Below are 11,162 nucleotides of genomic sequence, written 5' to 3' on the forward strand. Positions count from 1 at the left end.
CCCTGCACTCTTCTCTGCTCTCGGAATGAAGATGTTGACAGTAGGAACTGGTTCCAGCTGGCCGCTCTCCACTACTGCCTCTAAGAGGGGCTAGCAGTGTGTGTGTGTGTGTGTGTGTGTGTGTGTGTGTGTGTGTGTGTGTGTGTGTGTGTGTGTGCGCGCGCTAAGGTTGCCTTACACCACCTTATGCTGAAGTCTTCCACTTTGTAGCTGTGTTAGCAGTTGTGGTCCGACTCTGCCTGTGTGCATGTGTGTGTGTGTGTGACTCCTCACCTGTGTGTGCGTGTGTGTGTGTGTGATTGAGTGTGCACATGCAGCTTTATGTCATAAAGAATGAGTGACTGAAAAAACAAAGCTTTTGTGTGTGTGTTCGTATGTGAGTGTGTGACACTGTGATGGAGGAGCAGGCTGAAATGCTGTGTGGGCTGTTTTTTCACTCCCAGGTTACTTTGTGTGTGTGTGTGTGTGTGTGTGTGTGTGTGTGTGTGTTGAGCAGATATAGCATAGCCTCACAGTGCTTTGCTATCACTGGGGCTGATGGGATTTTCTTCACAGACGTATGACAGAGTGTCTTTAATGTTAATTTGTTTTGGGTGTTTGGGTGGATAAAAAAATCATTGTGTGTTTGTATCCATGTGTGTGTGTGTGTGTGTGTGGGAGAGAGAGAGAGATAGATATGCAATTCCTAAGTGTGCTCTTGTCTCATCAAGTAATGAGTTGCATATGTGAGTAGTGTGATTTAGAATTAACAAGTCACATGGGTGTCAAACTGAAAATGTGTTGGTATGCAGAAAATGTGTCAAAAAAAAAAATCACACACACACAAACACACACACTCACACACACTCACTCACACTACACCCATACACACATGCACAAAGCCTGTTTGCTGGTGTGACTGAGGTGATTGCAATCTGCAGTGCTGGTGTTTTTCTTTTCACACTGCACTTTCATTTCTTTCCAAAAAAAAAAAAACCCTCTTTCCCACAATTCCTCTCCCTCTCTCTCTCACTCTCTCTCTCTGCCTGCCTCCTCTTGCTGTCAAATAATCTTTATTGGCATTAAATCCTTCGGTCTTTGTTAACACAGCAAATAAGGACACAAATCTTGACAATGAATGGGATCGCGCTCTCTCCCAATAACAAACACGTTGAGGTAAGAAGTGCCAAAGCCAATCCTTTTACTCATGGGTGATTCACATCTGATGCACAGACACACTCACGGCTCAACCTTCCACAAACACCACCGTCACATGCACGCAACAATCTTTCAAAGCCACATTAGCTTCAAACTCTCTGTTAAATGACAATTAGAAGAACCAAATCCCAGTTATTACAGGACCCCCTGATGAGCATTGAGCTTCAACCACTTAAGGGCTCTTTGGGGGGCTTAGGATGGGCTAACTGGGAGTTTGTACGACATGACTGGTGGATTAGCAGTCACGGAAGATTCAACTGCAGCCCCCCAGGACCTGAGGAGAACCTGGCTCACGGAGAACGAGCGAAGAACAGAGCGAAATCCTCACTAATACTAAAAAAAAAAAAAAGAAAACAGGCCAAGCTGGAATCACGACCACAAATTGTGCTTCATTTGTCAAAGGCGTTATCCCTAAATCCAATCCATCCATCACTGCCTGTGGTCGGTAGAAACACAAAGAGAAAGTTTGATCCGACCTAAGCTGAGACGCCTTGCCTCTATATTATACATCACAGACTGTGAACGCACAAGAAATCCTCGAGGATTTTGGGCATAATTCGAGAGCACATGGAGTAAATGTTGTAACTTGTCATCTTTTCTTTATCAACATCCAAAACAGATGGTATACCTAATCACATCTATATTTTCTGTAGATAAAGTTATGTCCCATTGGTAAAAGTATCAGGCGTTATTTCCTGCTTTCAGTGTGGCTTTGAGGAATATCTATAATCTGACATATTTTATTGATCTTTCATCTTCCTGTCGGACTAGCTGAAAACATAACCAGTTTAAAACTTCCAAAGCGAACACTCCCAGAACAGGCGATATCCCTCCCAGATGCATGTTGGTGCATCTGTCTGCGTCCATGTCTGAAAGTGTCTGAGCAGATTTTTTCTCTTTGCTCAGACAGATTAGTGGACTCAGATTACACAGTACAGACAGACAGGCCACATCATATACATATGCGCACACACGCACAGACCTCCAGACAGAGAGATCAGCCAGAGGTTGTTTAAAGGGGAGGTTTTCTACATGTGTGTGTGTGTGTGTGTGGATGAGGTCGGGGGCTGTCGGGGGGGGGTGTCTAATAAATTGCACAGATGTTGACTTTTTAAGTCAAATCCACGTTTCGCTCAATAATCTCCGCATCAAATACCCCCCACCGGCCCCACCCAAACCAATCACTGGGACACACAGAAGGGGAGTCCCAGTCCGTGTGGGGAAGTGTGTGGATTAACGCGCCCCCCTACCACTCTCTATTCACTTTTTCTATCCACAGTGACCTTAACCCAGACGTGAGGGACAGAGTTCGAATCCCCCGGAGACGGGTTTACTGTAGGTCGCACCGCGACAACAACAACAACCTGCACTGTACGCACAGTCATTCACAAGCCTGTGTGTGAACACACCCCCCCCCCCAAGTTACACACAAACAAACAAGGATGGACACAGTGAGGCTCATTCATAGCACTAAACGACACCAATTACAGGAAATAACGTTGATATGAACCTCTTTAACAAACTTGCTCGGTCCACACGTGGTGCGACTCCCACCGGTTTCACAAGCCCATGTGTGTGTTTGTGTGTGCACGCAGTGTGAGAGAGATGATGAATAGCAAGCCCAGATAAGGGCACACAGAGGACTCCATTGTTCTTGTTTGTCAGTTTACTCTTTCTCTATCTCTTCCTCCCTCCCATTCCCTTTCTCTCTCTCTCTCTCTCTCTCTCTACCTCATGACCGGGGTCGTGACTCAGGTTCACACACAGTCCTACGAGGGGGAAAGACTCTTTCAGGAACGTTGCAGCCACTGATACCGCTCTGAGATGCACACAACGAATCATAACAGAGGTTCGAGAAAGTGCGGCGCGAGTTCAAATCGTCGGCTCCCTTTCGCCTCTTTGTCTCTTGTGCGCATCATGTAAATCTAGTTTGGCTGGTTCTTATAAAAGCCTACCTTGTGGTTCTTGCCATGCCGGTACACCATCCAGTCTTCTCCGTTGGTGCTGACCTCCAGTTTGAAGGTGGTGACGTAGTAGGACTTCTGAGTCTCTTTAGAAACGGCCCCTTGTGTGGAAATGCCCGCCAAAACCTTCAGGAACTGGAGGTCAACCTGGAATTTAAAAGAAAAAGAAGAAGAAATGATTTAATACTTGATTATATTGGAAATATATTTATATATCAAAATAACTGAATAGAACAAACGTAGCAGGGATTTATGGGGCTCAGGGTTGATGTAGATAACAGAGCCGGAGCAGCTGCTGTGAGTATCTGTCACACAGACAGCAGGGGATGGACACCGACTGTGGCCTACTGCTGAGGAAGCCTAGGTGGTGTGTTTATGTGTGTGTCTGTGTGTGTGAGAGTGTCTGCGCATTTGTCGTGTGTGTGAGGGGAGGAAAGGCTGGAGGCAAAGATCAATGGCGCAGTGTTCGGATGCATTCCTGAAGAGCACCTTCATCAATCACGGGGCTTCTCGCTGCTCTTCTCGCGCGCGCGCCTGTGTGTGTGTGTGTGTGTGTGTGTGTGTGTGTGTGTGTGTGTGTGTGTGTGTCTATGAATGCATACGCACGCCTGGACCCATGTGTATGTGTTTGAGACAGGAAAGATTGAGAGCACAGAAGCACTTCCTTATCATCAGTTCACAGTTCCTCCATTTCCTTTATATGCCTGTGTTTCTGTGTTTGTGTGTGTGTGTGTGTGTGTGTGTCCTCTCTATGTACAAGATGCTGTTGCCTGGTGCATCTTTTTCCTTTACACTAATACCACTGAGACAAATTCTCGACATTTATTATCCTCAGCAAACGAAAGTAATGTTGATTCAGATTCATCTTCCTCTGTGCGCTCACAGCTGGAATTATTAGCCACTGCATTTAAAGGTCATAAAAGCTTTTGGTTGCTACTTTAAACAGGAAATGCAGGTTGAACTCTGTAACATCTAAAACACACTTGTGCATACCTGTATATACTCCTTGTTGCTGTCCTCTGACGGCGTCCAGGCGTTGTCATCGTTGTTGAGGCGGGCCTGCCGCGGCAACCAGCGGCTGTCGTAGAAGGTGGTGGAAGCGGTGATCTGGTCGTCACTGATCTTCCCCGACTCCATGCCGAGGGCCATGCTACAGTGGAACGCTGGCGGGAGAGAAATGGAGGGGTTCACACAGTATTTGTTGACGCAGAGTCGAGACGGAAGATGAAGAAGGGAGCAAAGAAAAAGCTTGAATAGGATGGGTGGCACTTTTTTAGAAAGAGACGGAGAGGGAGATCTGAATAACAGAGAATGGAGCTTGAAGACAGGGACGAAAAAAGGTAAATCCAGACAGAGAAAGGGCAGAGAGAGACAGAGAGCAGCCCAACAGGTGAGAGGAGGTAAATTGAGGTGAAGTTAATTTATATTCTAAAAGAAAATACTATGAGTCGGCTTCTGAGAAATCATGCTCCCTTAGGAGAGAGCAAAATAGGCTGAGAGGGGTGAGAGGGAACTTTGAGATTGAAATAGCATTAAAGTAGGTAAAGCTGGAAAGATCGAGAGGGTAAGAGGAGTGAAAGAGGAGGAAAGAAAGATGAGTGTCGGCAGAGATGATGGAGGACAAGCGGCTGAAAGGAGAGCAAAATGGAGATGGGAATAAAAACAGGTAAACAAACCTACACAGAGAGTGTTTGAAGGCGCGCGCGCACACACACACACACACACACACACACTCTAAAAGTTATCTCTCACTCACAGCCGGTGACTTCTTTGTGGGTCATGTTGTAGCGGGCGGAGAAGCCGTCTTTGGCCACGGCCATGTCGGTGTGGAAGGAGAGGGACAGCAGGCCGGAGGACGACTGGATCTCTGGAGGGATCTTTGTCCCGCAGTACCGGCCAATCAGAGGAGAAACTGCAGACACACACACACACATAAATCAGGTTCATGTAAACATATGTTGTTGTTGTTTTTGAGTTTCTGGTTTTTGCAGCAAAAACATGAAATATTTTGTCTTGCAGCATCCTTAGGAACAGTGCAGAGACAGGTTTCCTGTGGCCACGCTGCTTCAGTAAGTGTTGTCTAATGAGTCGCAGCGTGCATCCCCGACCCCCTCCCTCCACCCCCCCATCTCTCTTCCTCCCATCATTCCTCTTTCTCCCTTTTCTCTCCTGTCCATCCCTCCATCTGCCGTGAGTGTCTCAGCCAGGGCCCAGCAGGGGGATTGGAATCCCTGCCTTAATGCAAGCTGCACTGGCATCAGCTGCAGACAGACAGACACACACACACACACGCACGCGCAGACAGACACACACGCACTAGTGAGGATTACAATAGTCTCAAGAGTAGCTCCGTTGCCAGACACCAAATTCTTCACCCTTCCGTCTTGTCTCCCATCCCTCTTTCATGCCCGAGGACTCGGCTCACTGGAACTGGGTTACACTTTAATTTCCTCCTAATTCACAACTTTGAATGGTATAAATTGTTTTCAGCTATCAAAGCTCCCAAATTCAAGGCTATAATTGGAATTTTAAATCCACTTGGATCCCTTTTTAGCAACTGAAAATAGAATAATTAGAGCAAATCCTCAGTTCTCTGCTTCATTTTTTTTCTTTTTTAAAAAAGGGAGGTGGTGCTGGTGGCGGTGGTGGTGGGAGTCAGCAAGAGAGAGGTGGGAAGTGAACCACTCACCACCACTAATGTGCTTTTCAACAGAACCACAGCAGCTAACATTACCCTATGGCGGTCACATTCAAAGCGCCTTGATAACATCCTCAAATGTTTTGTTTTTTTCCTCGCCACTTCCTGATCGCAGCCGATAGGCCACTTCGGCGACACATCGGCACCTCCCATTGGTTTACAAACAGATATTCATCGTGGCCGTCACTCTCACTCACCCGGGGGAGGAAGGAAGCGCTAGGTGATAAGAAGGGAGGACAGAGGAGGATAGGAAGGAGGGGGGGTGATGAAGGGGGGTTATTATGGAGAGGGGAGAGGGGCATGGGAAAGGGCTGCTCCTTAGGGGTGTTGAAGCACTTTCAGCTCCCCGTGTAATAACGTTTCCTCTATGTAATGTAAAGGAATGTAAGGCAACACTGCTTACATCAAAGAGAGCCAAGGCTGCTCAGGAAATTGAAGGCTGGTATGTAAATGTGTGTGGGAATGTGTGTGTGGAGGGGGTTGTAACGATTTTCCAAGCATGTGTGTGTCCATGCACTTTCATAAAGTGAGAGTGTGTGTGTGTGTGCGCCCTCACCTTGTGGTAGACCGTCCCACACGTCCAGCCAGTCGTACTTGCAGTCGCCCTCTCCCACCAGCAGGGGGTCGTTCTCCAGGTCAAAGGTCAGGAACGTGAGGATGATGTCCATGCGGGGCGGGGCGATGATCATGTAGGAGCACTCCAGGTTGTGAGGGTATTTATCCGGGAACCCTGGGGACTCGATCATGCCGGAGGAGCTGGTGAAGTTGCGGAAGCAGAATTCTGACCCTGAGCGGGAAACAAGGATAAGAGGATATTTAGAAATGAATAAGCAAATCGGTCATATTGGGAGAAGATACAGGCATAAGCAATCGATCACAGAGGGATATCTCATCTGACTTGCAGAGGGTGTTTCAGAGAGTCGTTTATCACTGACAGCAGGCTGGAATATACAGGAGCTGTGGTGGCGAGACGCACAAACACACACACACACACACGCGCTTTATGATGACCGATGGAGGAGAAAATACACAGTGAGCAAATGCTCAAGTAGGCACGTCTAACGCTGCATCGTGTTATACCAGCATGCTGATGACTCTTTTTCGTTAGCCGGCCCCCCTCCTCATATGCATGACGTTACATAATATGACACATTCAATGACACGCACTTATGTGAGGCTAAATAGGGGAGCAGACTGACCCCTGCTCTGTAGCATATATTCAAAACAAATATTCTCTCCTCCCCTCTTTTTCTTTTTTTTTGCACTCCCTCTCTGAGTGTGTGTGTGTGTGTGTGTGTGTCTCTCTCTCTGTGTCTCACACATACAGACACTCAAATGCACACACACACTGCAAATGTTGTAAAAATGGTTCTAAGTGGGCCCTTTGCGGTGGCTTCCTCATCAGCCATGCAGATTTATGCGCCCTGGGCGGCTCACCTTGAGCGGCGGCAGCTGTGTGGCTCAGATCATCTACCCATCAGCCACTGCTCTGCGGCCCACCGGGGAGCCTGTCACAGACGAGTGTTTACGGACCGGCACATCAATGAGGGTGCTGACGGTCCAGCACACACACTCACAAAATAGACAAGGGACTTTACACAAATGTCACACACACACATACACTCCCATTCACAATCCCGGGCTATTTTCTCACTCACTATAACAGTCTGTCTGGTTGCCATTCTGCATCTCTTTCTATTTTTACACTTGCCAGAAGGGCAAATATCTTCCTGCGATAATGTTGCTAAGAGACTGCAGCATCTTTATTAGATCTTTGTTTAACTGCACATGTCAGAAATGCCTGTGGTAGCGGCCTTCCTCAACCGACTGATGGTGCTTTTATTTATTAACGCACTTGCACTGGATGTTGTCATTTCCAACATCTCTGCACTTGACTGACTGGTAGGAAATACATCTCATATATATTCCTTTGCCAAGAAACTCTTTAACTGGCTAGCATATAACTAGCATAAGGAAAAACAGTCTGTTTCGTGCGTTGTGTTCCCATCGCCGAGTGTGCTGGAAGGCAGACAGGGAGGTCATGTTGAGGGGACTCATGGGAGAAGCTTCTGGTGGATTTCAAAACCTGGGAATCCAGCATCTCTGCAGTGTGTCAGAGAACTGCCAGGCTGCGTTTGATAACCACATACATATTCAGAAAAAGCAGCGTTCAGGAACACAGACATGTTAACAGCACATTCCTTCTGCAGCATTCCTCCGAGGCACCAGTCCTTATTATCAGGCAGCCCTATAAAAGCAGAGGGGTCGACTGACTGCTCCGGCCCTCCCCTGTCTGCACTTGCTTAATGGCAGGGAACTGACCCCAATCAGCACGGAGAGAGGGAGAGAAAACTCAGGAGATATACACTGTCTGTGTCTCTCTTGCTTTGTTTTTCCTCTTTTCTCCAGCAGCTTCCTTTTATCTATTTTTTCTCGCTTTTCCTGCTTCATCGTCCTTAAAAAAAACGTTCTTTCCTTCATTCACTGTGCGTACGTCCCGTATGAGCGCACGCGCAAAAAGTGCACGTGCTGGTGTGTACCTGTCAGTCTATCGACCTATTTTGTGCGCATGTTGTGCAGAGGGTGTTGACACAAATGTACGAATCTTCCCCCCTACATGTTAAAAGCAGTGCTGAACCTCTTGTGTCGACTCCCACACGCGCCGTAACATCAAAAACACCAGTGGATCATCTGCCTTCATGCTTGGAGCCCTGGCTGCCTACACACACACACAGAACTAGGCATGTTGAAATATGATGGTAATTTAAAGCGAGCTACCGGCGATATCGCCCCTATTCTACTACTACTGACCTCACCTCTCTGTGTTAAGTGTGTGTTGTGAGTGTGTGTGTGTCGGCACTGTGCATGAGCGAGCAGCATAAAATCAGAGTAAACACGAATGCTATGAATCCATTAAAGCAATAACGTGCATGTGATTGTAATGTAGCTATAACAAAACAATGAACTACGCAGTATGCGTGAGCAATATGCATCCCTTTGCATGAGTATGTCTTTTTTGTGTGTGTGTGTGTGTGTTTGTGTGTGTGTGTGTGTGTATTCCTTTTATGAACCTGGTTGTGTGTATTTTTTTTGCTGCTGCATCTTTGTCTGTGTGTGTGTGTGCGTGTGTGTGTGTGTGTGTGTGTGTGTGTGTGTGTGTCTGTGTCTGAAGGTGTGTGTGACAGCTTCCCAGTATGTGTGAGACCCACTAACACACTGGCCTTGTTTCTTTTTGGGTCACAGTGCAGCAGTCTGGAGTCCTACTGCTTCGAAACTTCAATCTGAGCACAGCTTGACTCCATCGCCTCCAAACACACCGCTCTGTGTTTCCACTGTGTGTTTTACACTCAGTGTGCAAGAACTAGGAGCTTCACACACACACACACACACACACTCTGCGCTGCCACGTGCCAATGCTGTGTGCATGCATGTGTTCATACGTTTCCGTGTGCACGCTTGTCTGTGTTTGCGTATGCATGAGTACCTTCTCTTTTCGTTAGCGCTCATTAGTTCACAGTATATGAACATGCCAAAAACAAGCCCCCCCCCCACCTCCCCCCGTCACTCCTTGGCCCATGTCTTGGCCCCTGGTTGGTGCCTGCATCACACCATGAGCTGCCATTTGGCAAGAGCTGTCTGCTGGCAAAGGGGGGGGGGGTCATAGTATGTGTGAGTATGTGCGCATTTGTGCCCCGGGGCTGGGGGGGTGGTGGGGGGTGAGGGTGAGTTGCTGGGTAGAAACCACTCGACTCTTGCACATGAGTGCCTGATGTAGTAGCAGCTTCACATGTCATGTCGGGGGTTACCCCCTTTCCCTCCCTCCCTCCTCCTCCCCTCTTCCTCTCTCATCCCTTCCCTCCTTCCCTCTCTTCTCAGCCAGACGTGCAGAATCTGAGCTCATTCACTCTTTTAACTCTCCGTCTCGCCTGGCGTCGCCTCGCTCCTCCTATCCTCGGCACGCAACTCTCGCTGAGGGGCTCACCCCTGTGTTTCGCCGAGTGTCTGCCGCACATCAAAACCGCCTCACCCTCCGCTCTCTACCTGCCTGTCTGACAGACATCTACTCACTCACACACAAACACACAGCGCATCTCTCATGTAACCCAGCCTGAGCTGAGTTCAGGGTTTCATTGAAGAAAATCTCTCCTGAGGCATCTGAGGAGGGGTGTGTGCAAGCGTGCGTGAATGTACGTGCTACACAGGGGAGGGGAGGTTAGGGTGGAAACCTCGCTGTAACAACAACAACAACAACAACAACAACAACAACATCGTGAGCAACAAGGAAACACAAGAAAAGAAAAACAACATTCTTGGCGTGCCACGGCTCGACACTTTTATAGACCCAGAGAGACATTTTGCATCAATCTGAAGCAGCTTTATTTGGAGGGAGGAATTCTTCTGAGTCACGTATCGCGCTGATCCCTCTGTTATGAGCTGTGGGATGGAATGCCATCATTAAGTTTTTTTTTTAATCTTGAGCGCGAAAGGAAGCAGACGCCAAAAAGCCTCCTGCTGTTTGTGATCAAAGTGTTCGTGCAAGTCTAGATTTCTTGAATCTTATTCATGCAGTTGCTGTCTTATTATTTCATTTTGGGACATGTTTTCTTCATCACTGATCAGTCTTAAACACTCTTTGCGCTCAGTTTATTTATTCATGAATTTAATTTACCTTTGCCAGTTAATTACTTGAGTGTAATTTCAGCATTGGGATGACTCGGGTGTTTCAGGAATAAACACCACATGGCAATCAGCCATATAGTAACAGCCAGCGCTGATGCAAGACTCGGCATCCAATCAACACGACGGCATGGGGAATACACCCAGGGCCCGTGTTATGACTGGCGCTCGGGTGGGGTGGGGGGGGTTTTGCCTTAGGCTGTGCCCACGCCGCGACCCCACAGATGCCACGGTAGCGGTCACCGGCGTCCACGAAGGGGACGAGACGCCCCCCCGGTGCTCTCGACCTCGTCTTAACCCAGGATTGGCTGCGACGTTATCTGCCCCCGCCGCGTTAGTGGTGGGCTTTGGAGGAACTGGGAAAAAGGGGGCTTTCGCTGACAAGTCTTCCCCCTGTAGCCGTGGTAACAGCATCAGCGGCACGTGACCGGGTGTAAGTGAAAGTGTATGATGGGGCGGATATGGTGGGGGTGGTGGTAGTCTGGGGCTGAATAAAGGGTTAAGCATGCATGAGTAGGAGCAAAGTAGGCCACAACAATAAGGGGGAGGAGGGGAGCCGTGCACTTTCACTGTACAACAGGATTAAGGCATACGTGCGCGCGTGTGTGCGTGTGTGTATGGGGGGG

General features: G+C 48.1%; 1 protein-coding gene across 2 annotated transcripts in view; it reads right to left on the minus strand.

Annotated features, from left to right (window-relative positions):
• nrp2a (neuropilin 2a) overlaps positions 1-11,162 on the minus strand; it is a 59,251-nt gene that overhangs the window by 25,190 nt on the left and 22,899 nt on the right. For both annotated transcript variants that reach the window (XM_023393275.2, XM_023393276.2), the window contains exons 4-7: positions 6,416-6,646; positions 4,918-5,073; positions 4,155-4,324; positions 3,153-3,308 (exon numbers count right to left, since the gene is read on the minus strand). In XM_023393275.2, coding sequence (XP_023249043.1) covers positions 3,153-3,308; positions 4,155-4,324; positions 4,918-5,073; positions 6,416-6,646 — 713 coding nt within the window. The remainder of the gene's footprint in view (positions 1-3,152; positions 3,309-4,154; positions 4,325-4,917; positions 5,074-6,415; positions 6,647-11,162) is intronic.

Source organism: Seriola lalandi, unplaced genomic scaffold (assembly GCF_002814215.2).
Source record: "Seriola lalandi dorsalis isolate HSWRI2012SDOR001 ecotype SW California unplaced genomic scaffold, Sedor1 jcf7180002054933, whole genome shotgun sequence".
Lineage (NCBI taxonomy): Eukaryota > Metazoa > Chordata > Actinopteri > Carangiformes > Carangidae > Seriola > Seriola lalandi.